The 26496-nt window shown below is 38.8% G+C and overlaps 3 protein-coding genes across 5 annotated transcripts in view; 2 read left to right on the top strand and 1 right to left on the bottom strand.

Moving 5' to 3' along the window:
* The first annotated feature begins 3761 nt into the window (after positions 1-3761).
* On the top strand, positions 3762-7571 carry masp2 (MBL associated serine protease 2). The gene is made up of 5 exons (XM_010781202.1): positions 3762-3929; positions 4915-5092; positions 5701-5832; positions 7001-7197; positions 7410-7571. The coding sequence occupies exons 1-5, from the start codon at positions 3762-3764 to the stop codon at positions 7569-7571; spliced, it is 837 nt and encodes a 278-aa protein (XP_010779504.1).
* A 1943-nt stretch (positions 7572-9514) lies between these two features.
* dffa (DNA fragmentation factor, alpha polypeptide) lies at positions 9515-14825 on the bottom strand. Its single transcript, XM_010781187.1, has 6 exons — positions 14635-14825; positions 13339-13497; positions 13082-13236; positions 12543-12747; positions 11940-12064; positions 9515-11525 (listed from the first exon to the last, which is right to left on the bottom strand). The coding sequence occupies exons 1-6, from the start codon at positions 14726-14728 to the stop codon at positions 11313-11315; spliced, it is 951 nt and encodes a 316-aa protein (XP_010779489.1). The 5' UTR covers positions 14729-14825; the 3' UTR covers positions 9515-11312.
* Positions 14826-16934: 2109 nt separating this feature from the next.
* The window catches only part of pex14 (peroxisomal biogenesis factor 14), a 45017-nt gene continuing 35455 nt past the window's right edge, over positions 16935-26496 (top strand). For 2 of the 3 annotated variants that reach the window (XM_010781186.1, XM_010781184.1), the window contains exons 1-2: positions 16935-17029; positions 19897-19947. In XM_010781186.1, the coding sequence (XP_010779488.1) occupies positions 16994-17029; positions 19897-19947 (87 nt within the window). In that variant the 5' untranslated portion in view covers positions 16935-16993. Of the gene's footprint in view, positions 17030-19896; positions 19948-25466; positions 25539-26496 lie in introns of those variants that run through there. The other variant, XM_010781185.1, reaches the window with a different exon arrangement.

Genomic DNA, 26496 nt, shown 5'->3' with positions numbered 1-26496 from the left:
GCAGACGTATGGTTATTTAAAAAATGTGTTAATATGTTGTATCTAATCAACACACATAACAAACACACTGCAGTTCAATATCTTGAATGTATTCCAGTTCTGCAAAAAATCTTAGCAGCCTAACAAACTTGTTTAAAGTGTACATCCACCACACACAATGTTATTCATTTTGGATGGAAAGCAGGTGAAAACGTTAAACCTGGACATTTTGAATGAATAGAAATGTGGTTTGGTGCATTACATCCATCTCTTTTTTTTTAGTGCACACCTAGTTGCAATTTATTAAATGTTTATTGTTCAGCTCCACTTAGTCTGTCGGCCCCAAAAGACACCGGTTCAAATTCAGAACTAAGAATTTAAATGCACAGAGTTTACAATTGCATTTCTCTATTCTTATGTTTGATTCCTTGTATTTTTGTATTGATGTGCTCCTCTTCTCCCGTTCATTATCGCCTGTATTATTGAATTCTGCCTCCAGTCCACAGCCATCAACAGTAAAATGAAAGGTTTGTCACACCTTATAGAATGACCTATAAGCTTGTGAAAGGTATGACCTTAGGGTGTGAAAGCAATGACTTTAGGGTGTGAAGAAGGTTATAAAGCAGGGCAGCTACAAAAAGCAAGCAATGGAAAAGGTGCTGTTATTAGCAGCTGTAAGCATTTTCAGATGTTTAGGTTTCCTTTTTTCCTCTTAATGACTGCACTGCAGATAACCCACTCAACACATCTTTTGTGTTCAGTCAATACAGCAAACAAGAAGTACATTTTGAATGATCTGCTTCTTGCAGCTTCTAATTACTAGAGATTTAGCATTTCAGTGCCAATCGCTGCATGACATTTAGAAGTAGCCCATACCCCTAACAAAGGGAGACCTTAAACACTGCCCCTCAGGGAATTTGTTCACATTTGTTTTATGTGCATGTTTGAGTTATTTTATGACTAACCATGTTTTTGTTAAACAGAAAGGTTTTGCAAAATTGTCTTTAGGAGGCAATTTTTTTGATTGGGAAACTGAATGTAGGGGCCATCGATGATTCAGAACTGTACATGTGTAAAATGCTGGAAATGCAGATGTTTTAAACATAAAGGATAACACACTCCCCCTCATTAAGCTTGTGAATCAGATGATGAGAACACTTTTCATCAGCCAGCATTCAAGCTGGACAGTGCTGCATCACTGGGATCCCATCAAGGAACACAAAATGATTCTCTATGCCATGAGAATTTTCATTATGAGCATGCTATTCGACAATGACCAGTGAGAGAGATGACTTGGAGCAATAACGAGATGAAGAGAACGATTATTAAACTGCGTTGTTTAATAGGTCAATCGATCACCTAAGGTTTCTTAAACAAAAGTTAGGCATCTCCAGCAAAGCAACATGTTTCACCCGGTTGGACCAGGTGAGACTTTCATTGAGGGACTAGCACAATACATACATACATACATACATACATACATACATACATACATACATACATACATACATACATACATACATACATACATACACAGCTTTGTAGGCGGTTACATGGGCCCACATTTCTCTGACAGCCACCTCAGGAGTGACCAGTAAAACTTAAGCCTGTGCCACTCTTTGGAGGGTACAGAGAGGGCACATTAAATCCTTCAAATCAGCGTTCAACATCACGCTAGGAGTTCAAGTATTTGCAGAATAAGTAATCCAGACTATGGTGGAGGTCAATCAACTTTAAAAAGATGACCAAGAGGTTAGAACAGTCTGTAATTCGATTTTTAAAACAGCACATATTCTTTCATGAGGGAGATTAGAGAAGATCTCTCTGTACCAAACTTTAAAACTTGGTGGGATATGTTTAAAGCAAGAAAATATCAAGAGGTTTATAGTGTTTGAGGTAAGATGCAGCTCCTTCAAGGGTAAGCATGTTATAAAATCCTAGGGTATTTATCTATTTCACGTTAAATATCAAACAGAGTAATCTGCGAACAGCGTAGGGTTTTTAATTAATGTTTACTTCCAGCAACAAAAAAAAGTAGACCCTGTTTCTGAATGAGCATTACAATTGTTATTATTATGAACAGTTTTTCTATTACAAATACATATTTTGTCCATGATTTCTTTTTGTATTGTCAGAGGGTATGATTTCAGCTCTGGCATCAATGGCTGAGTGGCAGCTGGATGATATATAAGAGGAGAACATCTGCAATCAGTACAGACTCCACAATGGCTCAACAGTCAACATCCCACCAGCGAACAATCAGGTGAAAAGAAAGGTCATCTGCAAAGAGAAAAAACCCATTGATGTTTAGGTCGATAATTATTGTAATTTACTTCAAATAATAGCTATTAGTGCTTTAGCGTTAGGGAAATGGGTGTTGGTCGCCCCATCACTTCTAAACACCACTATACATATTCGATCGAAACGGACAGAATAAATACACTGCAATTCCCTCCTTATTAAAACCTTTACAAATCATAATTTAGCTGAAATTAAAAGAAAATCATGACGCAGTCTGGTGTCATTGACTGGAAAAATGTTGTTAAACAGTGGGCTTCTGTCCTTGTAATAGTAATTATGGTAAATGGATAGCACTCCACTCTGGGCTTTTCTGCCTTTACAGACAAAGTGCTTTACAATTGCCTTTCATTTACCCATTCACATACACTTCCCAGGGAGTGTGTGTTCGCCAGGGGACGAAGCGCCAACCACACGATGAGTCAAAGTTCATCTTGTGTTGCCCGACCTGGCTCTCTCTTGTCCAAACCTAGCGATGAGGAACTCTGCTTCGCTAGGCCTTCTTAATTTTTGTGTTCAAATGTTTTCATTTTCTTATTAAATATAGAGCTGGCTTATGTTGATGGGTTTCATTCATATCTGTCAGGAGAACTAAATGTAATTTTAATTATTAAAGTTATTAAATACATAAACGTTTTCTTTAATAAGGCATAGATTTTTGTTAATTAAAACAAATAAAAACAATGCAGGCAAAGAGTTTAAAAGGTTATTTAAAAAAAGAAAAAGTGATCTTTGGACAATAAGAAGCAACTGGCCAGCTGACCTCGGTGACCTTGCTCGTCACAGTAAAAGGTAGAAGAGAAAGGTTGGAATCAGCCACATTTTCCCGAGGCTTTTATTTAACAGCTTTACTGCTCAGCAACCATGAGAGCAAGGTCTGATATAATTAGCAACATGAGTCTGATCTGATCAGCATCACTGTGTAAACAGGTTTTACAGGGCGCTTAGGTGTGATACAGGTAGCAAATTCTACAGATATTATCAATGAAAGGTGACGAACACTACAGAAAGGTTTTCCAAATAGTGCGTTATTTTTGAAGTGCTTTCAGTCTTCCTTACTGTTTTTGCTGAAGGCAATTCACTTGAAATAAATTGTGGTAAGTGATAAATCAATAAGAAAAATAGTTTAAGAGGATATAATAGATGTAGGTTTTTCTGGCATTAATGGATTTGATAGATTTCTGTGCCTAAAGGGGGGTGGGGAAAGATGACAAGATGATCATGTGCCTGTCTCACTTTGTTTACTTACATGTCGGCCTGCCAGGACAGCTTGGGTTCATTTACCCTCGGATCACTGAGGCTGAACTTCTCCAAAACCTGCAAAATATCTGGGGACTGTGAAGCCAACATGACCAGGTGAGTGTCAGTTAACATTTATTTGTGCTAAATATTCCCTAAACCTGCTGCCATCACACCTAGTTTTGCCCAGTGGGGGCTGTGTATTTGTCCTATTTTCCCTCTTCCATGTCTCACTGAGTGTGGAAATGACAGGGTTATATGGCAGCTTCACCTCCCCCCACTTCCCCCAGCCATACCCTGACAACCAGCTCATAACATGGAACATCTCTGTCCCAGAGGGCCACAGGGTCAAACTCTACTTCAGCCACTTCAGCATGGAGCCCTCACACCAGTGTGAATATGACTACGTCCAGGTATTACACTGCTGAAACTACAACTCCCATTATCTGCACTGGTTAGCCATTGGTGGAATGTAATAAAGTACATTTACTCAAGTACTGCACCTAAGTAGAAGTATTATTACTTCTATTTTGTGGTACTTGCTTTATACTTCTATATCACTACCTTTTGGAAGCCAACATTTGACTTTTTATTCTAGTTAAGAATATTAATATTATTAATTATTAATGTATAAAAAAAATGGTTAATACATTATAATTTATTCTTTTCTGTTAAGAAATCCAGCAGCAGTATGTAATGTTATTTTACAATTTGAAAATGATACAAATAAATGCCATACTGAAATGGGTTATTAATGCATATAAAGACAGTGGTGTAAAGTAACTATAAGTAGATTTACTCAAGTAAAATGTTGAGCTACTTTTCAATTATTTGCTATTTCTTACTTCTAATCCACTACAATTCAGAGGTAAATCATACTACTCAATGTATTTAATAGCTTTGGTTACTTTGCAGATCTGGTTTAATGATGTGAAATATAATCGAAACTTAAATAAGACTTTAGTTACACCTGGAGTAAATGCACCAGCCACCCTGCAATATACAAAGTCATTAAAAATAATCTGTACCTTTACCAGCTTTGATAACACTTTAATGTATCTATATCTATAATCTAAACATATCATATATATTATTCTGAAATAGGCCAATCTGCATAATGAGTATTTTTACTTTTAGTACTTTTAGTATATTTTGATGCAAATACTTTTCTACTTTTACTTGAGTAACATTTTGATCGCAGGACTTTCACTTGTAACAGAGTATTCCTACACTTCTGTACTTCTACTTTTACTCCAGTACAAGATCTGAGTACTTCTTCCACCACTGCATAAAGACTTACACTTTGCCATACATTGCATATTTTACTTAAGAAAGAAGTCTGAGCTCTTCTTCCTCTGTAGCATGATCTTTAAACAGCCTCTGACTGTATCAAACCAGGTTTTGGCGGAGGGAAACGAAACCCTGCGTTTCTGTGGAGAGGAAGAGAAGAACTATGAAAGCAGCCCGAGGAACACCGTCATCCTGTCAGCCGGGCGCCTCATGTCGTTGGTCTTTAGGAGTGACTACTCTAACGAGGGCCGATTCACGGGCTTCCAAGCGTTTTACACCGCAGAAGGTGATGCAGAAAAGTGACATTTGTAGCCACAAGGTATATACATTTGTATTGGCTGTAATTGCACTAAGCAATGTGCAATGTTCTTTCTAAAGATAAAAGCAGGATTATATAATCCCATGTCTATACATAAATTATTGAAAAAGAAAGATTAACAACAGAAATGCATTAGTGACGAAGCAATAGGAAACACTGTTAATGAAATACATGAATATTTAATTGACATACAGGTATCGGCTAATTCAATTAAATAACATAGTTTGAAATACACTTCCTATTTCTCTTTGCATCCTTACGTATGAGCAAAACGTTTTTATCTCTATGTTCCCTTTTTCGGATTTAAGTGTTCATTAATATAATCTACAATATCTGTTGTCATGCAATTAACACTGTTGCACTGTGAACAACCTTCTATAGCACCTTTTATTTGTGTCTTCTAGAGTTACGTCACATACTGTAGGACTCATCTATTGTCAGCCTAAATTGCTGTGCAGACACAAACTCTCCAGAAAAATGCAATTAAAAAAAACTATCCTGACTTTAGTCACATTTTAAGGAGACTTGAAAGCTACAAATCTACTGCGAAGTGTTAACCTCTTTGTCTCCTACAGATATCAACGAGTGTGAATCGAAGATAGATATGGAGAAAGTGTGTGATCATTTTTGCCACAATTACATAGGCGGATATTACTGCACTTGCAAACAAGGGTACCTTCTCCATGACAACACAAGATCCTGCACAGGTAAGAGCCATAGCCAAAAGCTCAAGAGGCTTGTTCATCTGAGCTCAATCAAAGGGTCAAACGCTGTAAAGATCGGTTCAGTGTTCAGGGATTGCCACATAACATTTGACTGTAGATTGATCTCTTTATGGGGTTTCTCAAGCTAAATACACAGCTCAGATCCCCCCTGCCAGACACAGCAGATATTGATGGAAGTAAAGCAATTTACATTAGTGTGCATTGACTTCTGTTTGATATGTTCGGCTTTAACATACTAGAATTCCACATCGTTTGTTGATTATATAATCAAATAATGACCAAGTCTTTAATTTGGCCCAATTTCTTGCTGTGGTATTGAGGTGTTATAATTACAAAATGATGGTGATTTCAGACTTTCCCCTGAAGTGTAGAGGAAAATTAGATCAGTCTACAGTATTGTAAAGTGTTATTAAAGATAATTATTTGGATAAAAAACATTTGTCTTTCAAAATGTTAATACTGCAGAACAAATCTTCAAAAAACTATTTTCTGACATTCAAAGTCGGGCACAAAGTTGATAGTGTTCTAGATTGGATTTCGTTTTATCATAACTGGCCTGTTCTAACTTATTTCAGATTGAAATGGCACACTGATGCATAAAGTAGTTGATCTATGCCAGCTGATGCAAGACAAGGTTAATTACTGTCGATTCCTAAGGGAAAGCAAACTTCAAATGGCATTAAAAATTGATACCTGTGTGCAGCACCAATAGTGTACTGACTCTATGTCATTAATCACAATTACCAGTTGATGTGCCTGAAATTATTATTCTATGCCACAGGAAAAAGGGTGACAAAACAAATCATGCAATGAATAGGCAAAAATGATTATCTGCCTACAGATTGTACTAATTGTATGAATTATAGGAACTCAGCCTCTTTGCAAAACTAATTTGTTAACAACATCTGCACCCTTGCCGGCGCAATAATGCAAACCTAAATGAATCCCATTATTTATTATGCCAGTAAATGTCCCGATTGACGCGGAAGAGTTATTTTCTTCCTTACAATAACTTTTTCATAGCCAGTTCTGTGTTGTTGCACATATGACACCTGTTCATCAGTATTTCCAAGTAACATACAAGGGCTCAAACAGAGAGAACTGCGCACAATATCTGAAACATGCCTGAAAATGTGAGTCTTCCCTGCAGTGCCATGCCTCAGCCAGGTGTTGACCTCGCTGTCGGGGGTTCTGACCAGTCCGGGCTACCCGAACCCTTACCCCCCCATGAGTCAGTGTGATCACACCATAAGTCTGCCAGAGGGCCACAGAATAACCCTGGACTTCCTGGAGCCCTTTGACGTAGAGGGACACTCGGATGTCCCTTGTCCATACGATATGTTGAAGGTTAGTTCAGTGACTTCAGGACACGCAGGGAGATAAAGGAGCAATGTATTCCTCCTCATGCCCGTGAAGGCAGTTTGTTACAGACTTGTCCTCCTCGGGTGATATACTTCATGAGCATGCCGTTTCCTGCATAATTAAGTTTGGGTGGACATAAATCGTCCAGGCCTTTAATTAATCTTCTTACCTGATGTTCCCCCTTTTTTGTTTACAAGATTTCGACAACTGGACAAGAGTATGGACCCTTTTGTGGATCAACAGCACCCGGTCGGTTTGACACAGGAAGTTACCAAGTGCATGTTGTGTTCAGATCTGACTCTAGTGGGAAGAACAAGGGATGGAAGATCAAGTATACCAGTATTAAGACTGGATCCTGATGGCTTGTTGACATGAAAACTGTGTGTGAGCATATATGCTATCCAAATATTTGACACAGTGACTTTTACACTGTGGCAATCTTTAAAGATTCAGTGTGTTTGTGATATTGTGTTCAAGCACAAAGAAATGTATCTTTATGATAATCTCCACATTTTGTCTGTATGTAATTTCCAATGATATTGTGAATGTTTTATTTCTTTGTTTGCTGAGATGCTGTTGTAATGTCACCTTTACAAACCTCTTTTAACCACTTTTGAATTGGCATTTCATTGTTTTGCTGCTTGTGGGAATAAAAGAAGAAAGACATTAAAATGGCTAATGTAAGTGTTTTGACCATACAGCATGTAGCCAGATGTTATCAGACAAGAATTTTGACACGATTAAACATTCACACATTGTACTAAGCTGTGTACCATTCTGCATTTTTCCTGCTGAAGACAGAAACACATTGTAATGCAGAAATAACAACAAAATTCCATGCAGTGTACGTCAGCACGTCTTGTCTAAGGAGCGATGACTGCTAGTCGTTTAACCCTCATACATTATGCAGCTTGTTCTCAGCAATCCCAGCTCTGCCCCTCTATCAAAACAGTCATTATGGGGTTCTTCAGACACATGAAATTGCCTCTCAATTGACACTTTTGCATTCCCCTGCTAACATTTCCTCCATCTGTGGCCCACAAGTGGGGCTAAAGAGCACACCTGAATGTGCGGCTATGAGAAAGAACTGCATTTGTGTTGATTTGATGCAGGGTTTTATTCATTTTCTTCTGGTCTCTTGAAATAAGCCAATGCCACTTCTCTGTGAACTTGTGACTTTGTAAAAAGCTCATTATGTTAACTTACTGTAGACAGGTCTGTTTCGCTGCTAACATACTTTGGACTTTGAAAGCCAACATAACTTAGCGATGTGTGTACTGACCCATACATCACCTTGACATTTGTAAACCCAACAGAATCAAAGGCATCAGGTCAACATGTGTTCTCTAAAACTCATCTGATCACATGGGATATGGTTTGTTTCCAGCATGAAACGCCTAGAGTCCCAAGGGCAACCGGGTGCTTACAAAGAAAAAACTCCAGTTGTTACTTGAGCACTATAATCCAATCCACCTAGACAGTGCGACACATGCACAATCGACCGCTCTCGTACCCCACTCACTCCTAACTGTTCAGCCTAGTTGGAGCCGAATACACAGGAATTACACACACCGTGAAACCCATTAACCAATTCTTGGAAAATATCTAGCAGCAGCTTGCAGAGCTAACATACCCATCACTATGTTGTCCACAACCCTACAATGTGTGCACAAACCTACTATTTTTTAAGAGACAATATGGTGTGCTGAACTGTGTCGTTTTTTCTACAGTGTTTTCTTAATGTCTATGGAAAAGCATTTAATTATCGGTTTCAATTTCATTTTCACAAAGAAGGGCTCCTAGCTTTTAACAAGTGCTATTATTTGGATTCATAATTTGAACCGCTAAATTCCTGTATTTACAATGTGTGTTTTTGTATTTCTGCTAGTTTTCTTTATGTATAATCTGACAACATTTGTACTTATGAGTTATGAAACCTCTTATTTTGCTCCATAGCAGAATAGATATTATCTCAATAGGAACTTAATGGTTAAATAAAGGATGAATACATTAACAGATGTTTGTGCATGAGAATTTTCAGTGCATAAATTGGCATGAATTTAATAATAAAGGATGAAAGCACTGTCAAATTCAGGGCTGTTTAATTTGAGAAAATCCCTCCAACCACCATTCAACATGTTTATAAAAGGCACCTTAAATCACATAATGTACACTCATGAAACCTCCATTCCAATATTTGCATGTTTAAAATAAATACAAAGTCGGAATGTGTTGGCCAACTGACACTTATCAATTCTTACAGGGTTGCAAAACAGAGCGACGGCTTAATAAATGACGGATCTTGATGTGAATGCACTACTTTCCTCTTTATTTTATGCTAAAGTACAAGCTGGTGATGACATCTTAATCTCACAACAACACAACAAAGATGATCCTTCCGCCTCATGTGTGTTCATTGTTCAAGAGAGCTCTGATGAAATGACAGGCATGACAAAGGCTATATTCTACAGGGTGAGTCACAAAGACCTGCACACCATCTTACACCACACAGCCAGTAGTATATAACAGTAGGTCTTAAATGAGCTCTCATCCAGAAATATTGGTTCTATTGGACGAAGCCATTGTACCCATAATGTGTTCAGTGAAGCTTTCATGTATGAAGTAATATCATCTTGTCCTACTTTTTCACGATTAATACCGAGCTTTTATCAAAAATATATTTGGTTTTCTGCCAGAAACGTCTGTCTGCACTGTAATGTACAAGTTACTTTGGTATTGTACCTTCAAGGGTAAAGAGTTCCTGAGCTCACCATATTTTGATCAAATGAAGCATTCATGGTGAGTTTGCTCACATATGAATGACATTTCAAACTAAGGTGCACATACATGAAGAATGTGGTACAAATTGGAAAAAGGAAGTACCACATTTAGGCATAAGTGCATATTCATAAAACGGTGTATGTTCCCTAAATCCTGAATAGGGATACCTGTTATCCAAGTATTTCCACCACAATTTCGAAATTGTTCTATTCTAAGATTTGACTGGAGGTGCCTTTAAAATGGGGGGCCCGCCTGGCTCCCAGCTCATGTAACGAGGAACGCACTGCTACTCTGAATGTCGAAAATATCCTTTATAATTAAGATGTAAATGACAATTCAATGATAGAACATAAAACTATTTCTACACAAAATAATATATTTATGTACCATAAACTGGAGTTCCACAGGGTTTCTCTAGCAAAAGTAAGTACATTTCGTACACATATTTAGCCTTTTAAAATAAAATGCATTGTACAATTTGCTGAATCGTTTTTTAAGAGAGCAGAATGTAAACAATTATACTGGAAAGCTGATTCCATAGTATAATTCCAAATGTTGGGAGATACACATTCATCAATAGTTATATGAGAAGTTTGATTTGACTCTCATGCCTATCCACTTAAAAAAGTAGCTGGCATAAGCAGAGTTTATCATAAGGACTTAGAACAGGAGGAAAGAGTTAGCCTGGCTGTGAAGTTAACACAATCTGCCCACTAGCACCCCTTAAAGCTCATTACTTAACATGTGATATCTCAATTGTTAAATCAAACAATGGGGCAATATTTGCGGGGCAATATTAGGGCTATTTCTTGCTGTTCACCCACAGTTGTTTCCAGGAGTATTGTCACCGCAGTGAGATTGCAAGGCATCGAGCAGGGACTGAACTAATATGTAAAAACTGAGCTTACATGGTGCTAGTAGCTTTAATTGCTTACCTTTGGAAGGAGCCAGGCAAGCTATTCCTGTTTCCAGTCCTGATGCTAAGCTAAACTAGCTTTGACTTGTCATGGATGTGTTGACCTGTGATTAATTTCACAGCATGACACTAATCACAATATGGAGTAAATAGAGAGGTGAAGCCAGTGGTTAGCGCTAGCATCTCTTTGATGAATATTGCTTGTGCAAATGACTGTGCTGCTTCTGCTTGAGGAAAAAATAATTCAAGTGGTTTGCAAGTTTTCACAAAGTAAAGCAAATGTCAACATCATTAACATTCATGGATTCCAGCATTATGGATACTATGAGAAATATCCCATTCTTCTGACCCTGAGGCAGGTAGTGTGATTTCTTATCAGTCTCTTCTCAGGTGAAGCCTCGGCCTAGTTGCTGCCTTGGGATGGCGTTTCTGCAGCTTCCTCCGCGCTGTGCACACCGCTGTCCAGCTGTGCGTTGCTCCTGATAGACTGCACGGCCTGGACCTGCTGGAGACGTCCGGTCAGCTCTGCCTCGCAGGCCTGCAACAGCACAGAAGTCCTCGTTCTGTCCCAGCCCAGCACCTGCTCCATTGCTTCTACCCCTCTGGTAACTACCATCTAAAAAACACATTAGGAGGCTTCATTTTTAGATACATATAGAAAGATAATGCAATCCAATCAGACATCCCTGTAATAAATCCTATCCTTTGTGACTCTTATAATGTTCAGTTTTTGTTGACACTGTGAGAGTAGAGCCGAGGGAGTAGTTAGTGGTGTTTGTGCACTGAACTCTATACCAGTGAAAGGTGCTTCTAATATTTAGCTTTCTTTATGTATTCAAATAGGGGTTGACCAAATCTTAGCTTAGCATTTTAGTTCAAGTGAATGCCCTTTAGGACTTTAAGACAGAGTCACTTATAAAGTATGAATGTGTTGTGTCAGGACTTGCAGCTTTCCGTAATTTTTAAAAGAGACTTATTAAGGCATGTTAAAGCACACACTGTAGAAGTGTTGAGTCTCTGAGAGCATTACCTGCAGATCCTCAGTGGAGAGTCTGGTCTCTGGGCTTGTTTTTCCTTTCAGGACCATCAGTGTCCTGGATATGAATCCGGATGCAGAGTCCACCTCCATCCCATCCACCTCCACTTCTACAGCCCCTGACACATTAAAATGGATTCTCTTTCAGGATAATTTGTTGTATAAGGACATTTTTTGAATAAATCTCTTTGAGAGGTGGGATTATTTAGCAGCAACAATGGTTCCACCTAGTGGCTATAAAGCAAAGGCATAGCTCTTATCTTATAAGCCCTCTAAATACAAAGATACATCTGACAAAATAAACTCTGCTCTGAAAGAAATAACAACAATGAAAAACATTTTTCATTAATTATCTTAACTATTTGATTTTAGGGGCTTGAATACATTGAAAATGATAGCTTTCCCTAGAACCACTATTGCTGTGAAATACTCTCTTCATTAACCAAACTGTGAAATACATAGACAACTCATCACACAGCATGAGAAAGCCACAGTATAAGAGGTTTTAACCAGGAATTATATTATAATACAATAGTCTTTTTTAAATAAATTCCGTATTGTAAAAATGAAAACCACCCCGCAATGACACAGCCTTACCTTCCTGGCTGGCCTGGCTTGACGATTCCTGCTGTCCTTCTTCTTTCTCCGCAGCTTTAAGGTAGAGCTGGAGCAACTCTTTGGACTGCCTCTCCTCCTCTCGTCGGTCCAAAACGCCCTGCAGTGTCTGCTGAAGGTCCCCGGCCTTCTTTTCCTTGAAGCCCAGAGCAGAGGCTAGCTCGGGGCATGGGGCATCCACTAAGGTCTGGAACATCAGGTGAAACGAAGCAATACAATACTTTAACTTTGATAAAGAACACTACAGTTGGTCTATGTGGTGCTTCATAGCAACAACAAAAAGCAGAACAAAATAAGGAGGAAGAGAACAGGACATGTTAAAGTCAAGCCGATAAAATCTTCAAAAATGTTTTCTTTTTACTTATTTTTTTATAAAGATTGAATTCAGTTTTAAAGTGCACATGTCATATGGGTGTGTTGCAGATATTACACAGGAACACAATCAATTAAAGATGGAAAGAAGGAGATGCCTGCCATAAGGCTGTTTCATCTTTTTAGAAACAGAGTAATAATGCTAGCACCTGTAATTCGGCCTCAGACATGAGGATGATGCTGGAAAGGTCCTGCTTCAGCTGCTGAGCCAGGCTCCACCAGGGTGCTATAGCACTGGAGGCGTCCACAGTATCGGCATCCAGCACCAAAGAATCCCTGGCCATCCAGGCCGTGCCACCATCCACTATAATGAAAAGTCAATTAGAACACAGGGATGTGCATTTCATTGTAAAATTATAGGAATTAGTTCACTGTGACAAATCTCAGAAGGAAGTAAAAAGCTTACTCCTGCGAACTGGAGACCATGTCTCTCTTTCATGCAATAGCATGAACTTTGTGTTTAAAGGTAAACACAGAAAGTAGGCCTGATCCTCTACTATCGTCCCATCATCTTCTAGGACGACTGAGACCGGCCCAGCGGGGCTGAACCCAAGAGACTCACTTCCTGTGGAAAGAGCAGAAATTAAAGTTTTTTTGTGAATATCCTTTATCACAAGTGCTGGGAACTTTGATAAACTTTAGCCATAGCCTACATCACAGCAAAACAAGCAGGACAACTAAGTTCCAGCTAAGCTAAATATTTCAGGCAGTAACAACGAACACACCATCGCACAGCAAATTACTATCGCAGGATTCAAGCAAATACTGACCACTTCGACAAACAACTCAATCCGTCTAAGCTGTCACCTCTTCTTTCATCACAGCACAATCACTGCTGATTGTGCTGTTTACTCCAATCCAACATTAGGCCCTTTCTACTTGTTTGTATATTCTTTGTTAATGAACAATCTATAATTCAGCAATGGGTTTGCTAAACATGGCTCTGGTAGTATAAGTTACAGTCCCCACTGAGTCTGTAACTTTGGAAATCACATGTGAAGCATCTTTGTGGTGAAAGTAAAACTGAAACCATTTACTTGATTCATTAACCAGTTTAATAGAGCAACAGTGAGCAGCTTTATTTTGTGTTTAACTGTAGCCTACTTATAGCCTCTGGTATGTGCTCTCTAACAAAATGGCTGTAACAACATATTTCATTGGCATGTGTACAAAGGGTCAGGTTTTGTGTCTCCTGGAGTAATAGGATTTAAAGATAGAGATAGTTTAAAAAAAAAAAAAGACAGCACTTGTGACAGAGCCTGTATTTGAGGTTTATCAGAGTGTAAAGTATCCATAGCTATGGGCAACGCCTGCTGACTAGTGTTCCAGGAATGGGAGGAAAGGAGGGAGGTCTTGCCTGACTTTTTCATCTTTAGTTCCTGCAAGTTTCAACACGATGTTGCTCTACTCAGCTCGTTCTTGATGCTGACAGATTAGCAAGACTAAACTGCAGCAAATTCCAAATGGCGGCAATGTTAGCCGAAACAGTGCTGACAATCATTTTACATCATAACATTTGTGTATAAGATGGCACAATTCAGTTTAGTAAAATATAGAACAAATGAAGTTATTGTGACCGCTTTATAGACTTATTGTGAGTATTCTCTTAAATATGTATAGTATAAAACAGTTTTGGTAATGGGAGCCAGATATGATAGTCACCCTTTAGACATGTTAACAAATTCTAGCCATTCTAACTTACCTTTTGTCTTCAGCTCAGCTAAGGAGGGAACTACCAACCCGTATGATTTCTGCCGTGTGAAATTGCACACCCTACACGGTTTCCTATCTGTCATTCTTGGCTTTATATAGAGAAACGGATTTTTCTTCTTTCTTCAAACTTAAAGCTGTCAGATGCGGACTGCAGTTCTCGCCTGTCTCGAGTTTCGAACACGGAACCGCGGCGGTGTCTTCTTCTCTGAGGTGGAAAGGCAGCGTCCTGAGTTAGTGTTGCTTCACTGCCATCTTCTGGAGAAAAGTCACATTACAGCTCAGATTTTTTTCTTTCTATTAATTTACTTACCTATTTTTTTTACAATACCAACTATTTGTTGTGCAAAATGTGAATGTCTTATCATTATATGATGCCTGTATTGAACAAACACTTCCGATGGCATTTTAAGGTGAAAGGATGTCTAATTGTATTATTTTGTTGACACCTTGTTTAGCTATTTCTTTTATACCTTCTCTTGATTGCCATTGTTATAAACTCCTGAAAAGTACTGGATGTACCTGATCTAGGCAAGGCAAGTTTAGTTAACACATTTAGCTAAAAGTTAAATTAAAAGAGCTTTACATAAAACATGAGAAGTATTGAGATAAAGTGCAAAGAAAAACACATACAAGTATTTAAAAATAGTCATACAAGACCCAAGAGAATAGAAAGTTCAAACCATTAGCTCAAAAGGGGGAAAGGAAGGTATACAATACAAAATAATAAATGTTACTCCGCCATGAATAGTTTGTTGATATAATAAAGGAATCAAACAGATAGCTGTTCTACATTTTTAGTTTGGGCTTCGGGGACAAAAAGCAGACCTGTTCTTTTTCGATTTGGTGGTTGAATATTTTCATGGACTTAAATTATCTATAGGTCTTTTTCTGCATAAACTCTGTGGCATTTCTCCTGTCTCAACTTAGTTCTGTACATACTGTTAGAGCCTGGGCCTGGAACACATTTAGTACTCATCTCCATTTTCTCCACAAGCACCCATCATCTGCATACCTGTTCTGCAGCATTTTCCTTTTACCCACTTGCTTTTAGTTTTTGCTCTATCTTTGCCTTCTAAGACAAATGATTGTAAACCCTGATTAACAATTAACTCAGACTTTAGTTACATTTTCGTTTTTGCACTTATATAAATTGGTTGTTGTAACAGGCGTAGTAGCCATATAATAAATAGTAAATTATGTTATCACACAGAGTCTGTCTTCAGTAGACTCTGACTTGAAATGTGTCAACTTCTCTCGGGAAACATGAAAACAGCATCGTCTTTACAGTCAGTGTAGTTAATTTCACTTCTTTTTAATGTGTCACTTGGTGGCAATAATGACGTTTAATGTTCCATTATTATTATTACAGCTTATATCAGTAGTACTGGCCTCAACTGAAAGGATTGTCTTGGGCAGGCAGATTCAGAATCAAGGCTGGATTATAAAACAGATAATGGGACCAACTACTCCCGGCCCCCAGACTGTCAGGAGCCTCAATGGCCCCAGATGACTGCTTTTTCTGTTGATTCAATTTGTTATGATTTGTGTAAATTAATGCACCACTCATGCACAACATATCTTTAAAAAATATCCTGCATTAAATGCTGTCCCTGCATTATTGATCATACCTAAAGTGATCCTTTAATAGAATAAAAATTGATTTGAAAAAGTGCCCCCTTGGAAAAACCCGATTTTCATAACTATGAACCGCTATTATAAATAGTAAATAAACTATTTTTTTTTTTTGTATTATTATTTGATAACACACACTGGGCCAGTACATCTTATATTTTAAATAGCTTACTGACATAACTATTATTATTCATCAAAGTTGGGGATATCGTGCTTGCAAAGCAAATTCCAAGTACCTTTCATTTGACTTCTGTTTTCTCTGAATGTATATGTACAGTGCAAACGAAAAAATATTAAAAAAATCAGTCAAACCCTTAGAGTGAGGATCTCTTAAAACGGTTATCTAATTTGCCCAAAGACCAAGTATAAAGTATAATAAGAAAATGGCTGTAGGCTATCTCAGAAACTACAAGGAGCACAATCAAGTATTTCATATTTTAATTAAGTGGGATATCAGATAGGCAAACAATTGTAGTCCAAAACACTGATATAAAGGCACACACAAATTAACACAATGTTATAGTTTTATGTTATTTTTAGAGAGAGCAATCAGGACACATGCTATGGCATTTTCCTTGACATAACAAAAATAGTGTTTTTGTAAAATGATAAGATAAGAAAGTCCGTTTTTGTGTGATGAATATGCAGTGTTTAGAGCCTTCAGGAAAAGCAATCGAGAGTGGCTCACTCGAGCAGCCTGTAAGAAGACGAGGAAGATGGCATCCACCGAGCAACCTGATCCACCAACACAGGTCTACATTTATGCAACAAATACATTCACCTCTCATTGTTCAGACGCGACAGTATAATGTATTTAGATGACATGACACTTGAATGCCTTCCTTTTCTTTAGTTACTTTTATAACTGCTTTGCTAGTAAGAGGTTAGCAAACACTTGCTAGTTAGCATGCTAGCTAGCTGCTGCATCGCTTCAAAAGTTCAGACATGCTTGTGTTGACAAAGTGAACGCAAAAGGCCGACTTTATTCTGCTTCACCGTACGATGCTAAAATGTCTGTGTCTGTTCTAAGTAGTCTGTTTAACATGACCTTGCATAGTACGTCCTTCCACTTCAACGTGTAGTCTTTCTTTCTCTGTCTTATTTTGTGCATTATGACATGATGTGTAAAGGTCACTGTAAGCCAAACAAGCCTGGTGGATCACTCGAACCTCTGCTAACATTGACAGGCAGAAAAACACACATAAATAAACGCAATGCTTAAACATGTATGCAGGGACAGCTTTACAATTTGCCTCTACATCCACTGTTCATTTAGGCAAGCATAAATCATATTTTATCCAGAATGAAAGAGCATAGTTTAATCATTAACCATGAAAAGGCAGACTGAGTAAACCAAGAGACTGATGAAGCAGGAAAGACATTAAGTAAGGAACTGAAGTCATGAATGATTGTCATGCATGCTAACATTTGCATAACAATTACTTATTTACTAATTAATCAACTGGTGCATGAGCATAGCCATAAATATGTATTCCTTTTTATGCACGTGTATCGAGTTTATGTCGATGTATATCGTTTACTACTCTGTTTCTACCACGGATTTAACCACTTACTTGACTAGATTTGATTATGTCTGTTATGAAGTAGTTGTATGTGGCAATGTCTTTAACTCTCCTGAGTAGTTTGATGCTGTTAAATGTATTTTAAGAATTTAATTTCTTTTGTTTCTTTTTTGTTATTTCGGCAGCATTAATCTGTGATATTGCTTTTTTGATGAATGATCACGGCAAATTCAATTATGCTGGAAGAAGTATTTCCACTAACTAATTTTTTACTAAAGAAGAAGTATCAATTACCTTGTCAATTTACTTACACAATTTTACTGGAGTAAAAAGACAAAATTATAAGCATCAAAATAAGGGCCTTCTCCAAGTATAATAGTGGCATGTATTATTGTAATCATTATAGTTGGTCATGCAGTAATATGTACATTGTAATTTGAAGTACTTTTATATTTTGCATCTTATGATCAATACATTCGTATCGTTACTGTTGAAAATGCATCCAAACTGTGAAAATCAAAATTTGTAAAGTTACTAGTAAGTCAAGATATTCATCAGAATCAGAATACCTTTATTAGTCCCACAGAGGGGAAATGTACATTGTTACAGCAGAAAAGAGCCAAAGACGGCATGATGTTACCGAAGCATGCATACAAAAAGTACTTCAGATAAAAAAAGAAATTATAATAAAAAAAGTTACACATTTTACAAAAATACACACCCTGTAACAGTTCTGAGGATTTAGCAGCCAGGTATATATTGCACAGTTTTTGACGGCATATATACAGTTGCAAGAAAAAGTATGTGAACCCTTTGGAATTACCTGGATTTCTGCATAAGTTGGTCATAAAATGGAGGAAGCCAAAGCTGTCCAGAAAAAACATTGCTGCACGTTTGAAGTTTGCAAAAGAGCACCTGGATGTTCCACCGCACTACTCGCAAAATATTCTGTGGACAGATGAAACCAAAGTTGAGTTGTTTGGAAGGAACACACAACGCTATGTGTGGAGAAAAAAAGGCACAGCACACCAACATCAAAACCTCATCCCAACTGTGAAGTATGGTGGAGGGAGCATCATGGTTTGGGGCTGCTTTGCTGCCTCAGGGCCTGGACAGATTGCCATCATCGACGGAAAAATGAATTCAGTTTATCAAGACATTTTGCTGGAGAACTTAAGGCCATCTGTCCACAAATTGAAGCTCAACAGAAGATGGGTGATGCAACAGGACAACGACCCAAAGCACAGAAGTAAATCAACAACAGAATGGCTTCAACAGAAGAAAATACGCCTTCTGGAGTGGCCCAGTCAGAGTCCTGACCTCAACCCAATTGAGATGCTGTGGCATGACCTCAAGAGAGCGATTCACACCAGACACCCCAAGAATATTGCTGAACTGAAACAGTTTTGTAAAGAGGAATGGTCCAAAATTCCTCCTGACCGTTGTGCAGGTCTGATATGCAACTATAGGAAACGTTTGGTTGAGGTTATTGCTACCAAAAGAGAGTCAACCAGTTATTAAATCCAAGGGTTCACATACTTTTTCCACCCTGCACTGTGAATGTTTACATGGTGTGTTCAATAAAAACATAAAAAATATAATTGTTTGTGTGGTTTTAGCTTAAGCAGACTGTGTTTGTCTATTGTTGTGACTTAGATGAAGATCAGAACACATTTTATGACCAATTTATGCAGAAATCCAGGTAGTTCCAAAGGGTTCACATACTTTTTCTTGCAACTGTATATATTGCACATAGTTGATATTTAACAACAAGAGGTGTGTGTGTGTGTGTGTGTGTGTGTGTGTGTGTGTGTGTGTGTGTGTGTGTGTGTGTGTGTGGTCTACTAGGGGCCGTGCTGGTTATATAGTCTGACCGCTGCAGGAAGGAAGGACCTTGTATGGGAGTAGAAGTATACAGTTGCACACAATGGAAATACTCAAGTAAAGCAAATGTATTTAAAATTGTACAGTTCTGGATACATTTTCTTAATAATTTTCCACAACAGCTGCTATTTGATCACTGCTTCCAAAAACCAGCATAGCCTCCATCCTCCAGTAGATGGCAGTCTAATACAAGTGTTTGTTTATCCCCTCAGCCTGGCCTCCCGCTTGGAGATGATACGGCGGCCCCCCCCAGAGAAGCACTGGTAAGAACTCAGTGTTTTATACAAATAACTTGACTGATAACCACAATGTTGAAAACTAATTTTAGAATGGCTAATTAATATAAGTGCATATAAGATGATAGGCATTGCAGGTGAGATCAAATGATACTCACATTTAATTTAATCCCATTCCCATGTAAAAAAAAACAAACCTGTGTATTATTTATGGCTTCTAAATATTGATGAATGTTGCATGCCATGATTGTCAACCAAGTACTAATTGTGTGCTTTCCAATGAAACCAGCTGTTTGGAGAGAATGAATGTCAAGAAGATACACTATGCAATTGATAACACATAGTTGAGAATCAGTCGACTTTTTTATGATCTAGTAAATTAAAGAAGTTGGTACTCTTTTTTAAATTTTTTATTAGCAAAATAATTATCTTCGCTACCAGATTATATTACCCAAACCCCAGTGAGATCAAGTGGTGAAGCCTTCCAATTAGCTGACATTCACTTTAGCACCACTCTGATGTCCCCAAGTCAATAATGAGAGTGTACTCTAGGTTCCTTGTCTTTAGAGGAAAAAGGTCTATTTTAGCTTTAACATTGCTTTAATCATGTCTAGCACAACACTTTTACTACATATCTATTTCATTTTTAGCCCATTGTTTCAAGAGTGGGTCATCAGCCACAGTTTGATCCAATTTTTTTAATTGTCTCTAGGTCACCAATAGAAAGAAGAAAAAAAAATGAACAATAGACTTTTTATAGTAGCCTCAAAAAAAGATTCAAAGAAAGTCAGTCAATTCATTCTTAAAGATGTAGACTGCAGTAAAATAATATTTTAATTTCCTTGCATCCCACTTTCTGTAAATATTGCTCAATTGCTGCATTACAGTAGTACATCATATTAATATTCAGCTATAAGAAATATTCACATGATTGTTGTCCCCCCTTTATCTCAGGGTCTCTCGACTCTTCATAAGTTCTCTAAATTGTAAATACATTTCTCCGTAAAGTGTGAATGGAAGTGTTCATTACACGTTGCTCGCATCAAGTGATGACAATGATTATAGCCGGGACTGTCTTATCGCTAAGTGGGATGGAATACATCACAGGTGCATTCACTGTCCTTGTATGGACATAGCATCCAGGTTACAGGAGTGCTGCATTGTTCAGTCTACATGTCTCAATGTCATTCACCACCATTCACTCTTCATCCTCCCCCCATCATCCCTTCATGCCAAGGCTAATTTAATCCTGGGGTTATTGATTGTGGGAGCATTCTCCGAGGCTTTCTTTCAATTTACTTCAATTTCATCATCCCAGTGCGCTTCGAGACTGCCTCCTCAAAAAGGGAAGAAATTCTTGTTATGAGGGTCCTGATTCGAGACTGGTTGACAAGTCTCCCCGCACCACCACCACCCTCACTTCCAAGCCCTTTTCTCCTTTCTCTTTTTGATGAGCTGCTCTTTCCCAGTTAAGTGGATTATTACAGTAGGGATAATTCTTGTCACATGGCATTATTTGGATGAGGTGAATAATTGAAATTTATGTCTGAAAGGATTGTATCTGGATGAGAGGAAAGGGAGTGCTGGCAGGGTTGGTAGGGCAGAGAGAGGGGGGGGGAGAGAGAAAGCACACACACACACACACACACACACACACGTTTGTAGAACATTTATGTGCACATGTGCATGTCAAGCAAGCCAGTGTGTCAGGCTGGGGACACCAGTCATGTTAACAGGTTCTGACTCACCTCGCCCAGATCAGCAGGCCCTGGCACACAGTGTGGGCGCTCCTCTGTGGCAAAAGGGGGCCTTAGCTCAGGGGCCGGTGCCACAGCCTTTGCCCCCACCCGGGCCAGAGGGGGAGGCCCGGACCTGCAGTTATAGAGAGACAAAAGGGAGGGAGGGACTGTTGGAGTGCGTGTTCCATCATGGTTGACTGGTATACCAGTGGCTGCCAGCCGCTGCTGTTGCCTCTGGCGCTGCTCTTTGCTCACTCTCACCCCGGCTTGCTTCATCTATAACCCCCCCCCACCTTCCCCTCGCTGCTGCCATGGCCATTTCCCCTTCCAGTCTCTCGCCGGTGTCTCCCTGGTCTTTGTGCTCTCTCCCTGCAGTGACACCCTGCGCTCACTCCTCGTCTCCTCCGATCACTCAGTCCTCACTGCCTTCATATCCACCCAAACGCATCACAACAATAATTATATGTCTACAAATCCCTTTGATCACATGAAAAGAGAGCAGGGCTAGCTCTGAAACAAGGAAATACGTCAACATATTATCCAGTATCATAAGAGAATGTTGTAATATGAGACTAGATATTGTATTTTATGTTGTATTTTGTTCATTATAAAAGCTGCATTCAAAATTACATTTAGTCTTTTTTTCACAAATGTGTCTGCTATTAGGGAAATGAAGAATGAATAACGGCTATACAGCATATCCACACTTGTTTCTTTAGAAATTATAGTTTAAATAAAAAATGAAAATAAAGTAAAGAATAAGAACATTCATAGAGATGCTCGTATCGTGCAGAAAATATTTTTGTTATAGATTAAAAATTATTTAATTATCTATTCATCTAATAATTATTATTTTCTTGCATAATCTTGTGTCTATAAAATATAAAAAAACACTTAATAATTTAAAATTATTTATTTGGTCTGACTGTCTAAAAACCAAAGATTTGTTGGTTTACTATTCTATATGATAAAGAAAGGAAGCAGCAAATAATCAGACCAACAAAAAGAGAAACTTTTTCTTGCGGAGTGTGTGTATGAAAATGTGTGTAGCTGTGCAGCTGATCTACAGGAGTGTAGACCATTTCACCAAATATTATTCTTGTTCTTTAAACTTTTAGAATTAGACCCGTCCTTTACTCTCAACATGTTGAAAAATTACCCAAATGAAAAGAAATGCGTTTGTGTGTGCGTATGCAAGCATGTGGTTTACTTGTGCAGGAGTTGCATCCGTACCATCTTGGCACCTCTGTATGTGCATGTGGGCATATGTAGTAGTGTTAACTGAGTGTGTTTGTATTTAGGTTTAGGGGTTTGAGTACAACAGAGGGAGGGTGGTAATGGGAGGGGGAAAATAATTGTAAGAAGAACATCCCCGGTCTCACAGCAACTTCAAAAGCTCCCCTTCCCCAGGATATTAAGCGACTGTGATGAAAAATTTAGCAAGCGTTAAATAAGCCGCTTTGAAGTGATCTGTTTTGGCTCAGCAGTCTCCAAATTTCCGTAGCCCCTCTGCAATAGCCATCACACTATAGAGGGAGAAAAAAACAACAGTGTGTTAAGTGCAGGAGTTGTGGGGGACCTGGCAGGTTAGCAGAGGACGGGCCAACAGAAATGGTTTCAGCCAGCGTCGTGAAGGTATTGCCGCTGATGTCGTCCCCTGTTGTCTTTCTCCGGCTCTTTTTCTCCTCATTTCACCCCGCTCTCCCTGGCGACTCTTCAGCTGAGCCCCATGAGTCGCAGGCAGACAGATGTTCCTCATATGTTGGCGCTAAAAAGAGATTTTTTTAAACTTCATGCGTGGGTGTAGCACAACTGTAACACAGCGTTGATACCAGGAAGTCAAGAGGTTACTCTCGGGTCTTGACTCAGTACTTTTTCTCCCCAATGACTTCCCCCATGTGCTTGTTGAAATGTGTTTCCTCTGCATGTTTGTTTTTTATTCTCTGGATTATATGACTTGCACAATCTTCTAGAAAAGAAAAGATAATATGTTTTACAGTAAGTGATTTCTGCTTTTTTACATCCTCACCACCATAAAACAAAAATAACAAGAAGTTAATCTCTTATTGCAGCATTTATATTTCAATTCATTTCACATTCATCACTTTCGAAACCATTATTTAAATGTTTGAGGACTCCAGGTTTCAACACGCCCCAAATTAATTATTAGGGCAGAATAAGAAATGGGAGCCGGTAATGAGTCTGATATGGTAACTCCATTCTGTCAAGAAACTAGGCTACCATTTAGTTAGTCAAGGGAACCTTCTCTGAGATTTTCCTTTTTTCCTCTTTGCTCATTACTTTAATTGTAATTGTAATCCTTTATTGGAGCTGTCTGCAGTAAAGGAGAGTTATGGTCCGAGTGGGGGCGCGAGCCATAGAGATATTTCATGATTATTGGAGAAGACGGTCACTAGGTGGCAGCCACTAGTTCGGCCTTGCTGTAATTACTCGGTGGGAAGTGATGGCGAGAAATGATGTGTGTGTGTGTGTGCTTGTGAGAGTGTGAGAAGAGAGATTTTTCAGATTCTAACACACTCCTTGAAAGGGAAAAGTCGAATAAATCTGATCACCTGCCATCGCACAGTCAATAGATTTAGTATCCTGTCACATGTGACTCTAAACATGCTGCATGTTCTGCAGAAGCACAGAACAAAGGCGTGTGGGACATTACTATTCATGCTCTTGTGTTTCATTTGAAATAAGTAAACTCTGATCTACAAACGGAACACTACAAATGATAATGCCATGACATCATTGTGTTTAATTTCCCATGCCCATAGGTTTACATGTGAAACATCTGCCCACCACAGTTTGTTTCAGCGGTCGAAGTTTTTATCTTTTAAAAGCTCAATTCTCTGTTTCTCAGCGCAACACTCATTGTGCATCATGCGCTGTTTGTTTCGGTGGTTAATGATACAAGAAGGGCCCTCTGTTTTATTGTTGCTGTGTTGCACTTTTCCCCCTCCTCGCCCAACCCGGCAGCCAGCCTCCTTAGAGGACTCTGTATGAATTCTCACTGTCATGTCCAAGGACGAGTGGCGCAGGGTCAGCTAATTGCTTTTATGATTATGATTTCACGTCAGATTTATCGTGCATGCTCGGAGCACATCTTCCAGGTCCTGCCGACGTTGCTGGCTCGGATGGGGAAAATGAGTTTACAGCTTCTGGCTGTGACTTCTTGTTTAAGTGCAGGTCACACTTTTTGACTCATTAGAGTTGAACGCAGAGGCTGAATCACACAGGCTTTTCCTGTAAAAGCCTCTGTTTTCTATATCTGTAACCGTTCTTGTTTTTCTCACACAAAAGGGCATTTCTTTACTTTGTCTTCAACATGTGCCAAAGTGTGGAGGTCATAAGTGAGGAATGACACATTTTTGGTTTTTTCTGTTGTTTGAACTTTTTACGAGCCATAAATCTCTCATCTTTATTTCTGTTTGCAGATGAAATCATTATTCTACTCATAGCATGCCAGAGTTATCAGTTGACTTCTTTTTGATGTTGGTGACTTTTTTTCTGATGGTTCCTCCCATCTCTTTGAAAGAGATGAGCACAGATGAAGCCCATTTTTTTTTTTTTTTTTGCGGTCTCTGCCTTATGTGCTGAGCCGGACTAGATCTGCGTCGTCAAATCCCGACAATGCAGCATCTTTATCTTTGGATTTTGATGAGAGCATTGAAAATCCTTAATTCACTGTAAAGTTCACAGTATATAAAGAAGAATCTGTTGTCACTGTATGTCAATAATATGCATATTTTATGTAGATAGAGTCTCATGTCGTGGCCCCTGGCTCTTGATTTGTTGCAGTAATTTGACCTCGCTCTGACCTTCCTGGCTGGGCCGCAGTGTGACTGGTGACAGATGCAGCCTGGGAATATGGTTTGGATAGTTTTCCTATGCCTGGAGGAATGTTGAAGCTAGTTTTACCCAAAGTTCATTCTGAAGACACATGTAAAGTCTGTGATTAAGCAGAATTCAATAAACTTTAATGAATACTTAGGGTTTCATTTGTAGGGTTTTCGGCTCAGCGAGTACATTAATGTAAACAGCATGGTAACAGAGCTGTAATTTCCTATTCTCCCACAATTTAGTGAACTGTCATAATATGTTTACTTAAGAAATGATAGAAATACGACAGCAGTTTTAATTACAGCGTAGTCATTTTGCCTCAATATACTTGGGAAAGTGGCCTTATTGAGCCGAGCTTCCTTTATACTCTGTATTCTGCTTTGTAATTACTTCAGCTTGATTTATCGTCTTTTCTTTGTGTTTATGGTTGTAAACTGCTCGAGTGAGTAACTTGGTCTGAGAGTGGCTTGTCTCCTCGCAGCGAGGCTGGAAATCTCCCGATGAATCTGAGATGTCTCCGCTGTCAAGACTGCTCACATCGCTCTCAGCCTCCAATGTCACTTTCAAGGCATAATTACACAAGTTGTGTTGATTAGTATGAGAAGCAATTACGCTGGCTTTCCGCCGCAAATGGAGAATGTGATGGCTCTTGATTGACAGGAAGCATCCTGGCTTTAATAAGTAAATGACTATGGTAATTCAGGTACTGAGACCCTTTGATTTGTCAGCATCTTTCTAATTTTTGTGATGTCCTCTGATTTTAATGAACATGAATTTGATTGAATCCCCCTTCATTTCCCCCTGTTCCTGCGCCCGTCCGTCTGTCTCCTCTCTGACCAGCAAGTGCTCTCACGAGGGAGCCATACGCCTACGCTTTCAGAGCTATCCTAAACTATCCTGCTGCCGCTGCTGAATTAATTCTCTGTGAATGAATCCAGTGTGTAAAAAAATAAAAAGAAGATAAATAAATGAACAACGATGCAATTTT

Source organism: Notothenia coriiceps, unplaced genomic scaffold, assembly GCF_000735185.1.
Source record: "Notothenia coriiceps isolate Sejong01 unplaced genomic scaffold, NC01 NC01_scaffold00022862, whole genome shotgun sequence".
Classification (NCBI taxonomy): domain Eukaryota; kingdom Metazoa; phylum Chordata; class Actinopteri; order Perciformes; family Nototheniidae; genus Notothenia; species Notothenia coriiceps.
Note: the sequence above shows the minus strand (reverse complement) of the source record. Positions and strands in the feature narration are given on the sequence as shown.

What these genes read in the sequence shown, in the direction of transcription:
- masp2 (XM_010781202.1), top strand. Translation starts at nt 3,762, where the DNA reads ATGACAGGGTTATATGGCAGCTTCACCTCCCCCCACTTCCCCCAGCCA. An exon ending in AGCGTTTTACACCGCAGAAG is followed by an intron (nt 5,093 to 5,700) that starts GTGATGCAGAAA and finishes TGTCTCCTACAG; the next exon opens with ATATCAACGAGTGTGAATCG. An exon ending in GTCCATACGATATGTTGAAG is followed by an intron (nt 7,198 to 7,409) that starts GTTAGTTCAGTG and finishes TTTGTTTACAAG; the next exon opens with ATTTCGACAACTGGACAAGA.
- dffa (XM_010781187.1), bottom strand. Translation starts at nt 14,728, where the DNA reads ATGACAGATAGGAAACCGTGTAGGGTGTGCAATTTCACACGGCAGAAA. An exon ending in AGCTGAGCTGAAGACAAAAG is followed by an intron (nt 13,498 to 14,634) that starts GTAAGTTAGAAT and finishes CTCTTTCCACAG; the next exon opens with GAAGTGAGTCTCTTGGGTTC. An exon ending in AAGCCAGGCCAGCCAGGAAG is followed by an intron (nt 12,065 to 12,542) that starts GTAAGGCTGTGT and finishes TTAATGTGTCAG; the next exon opens with GGGCTGTAGAAGTGGAGGTG.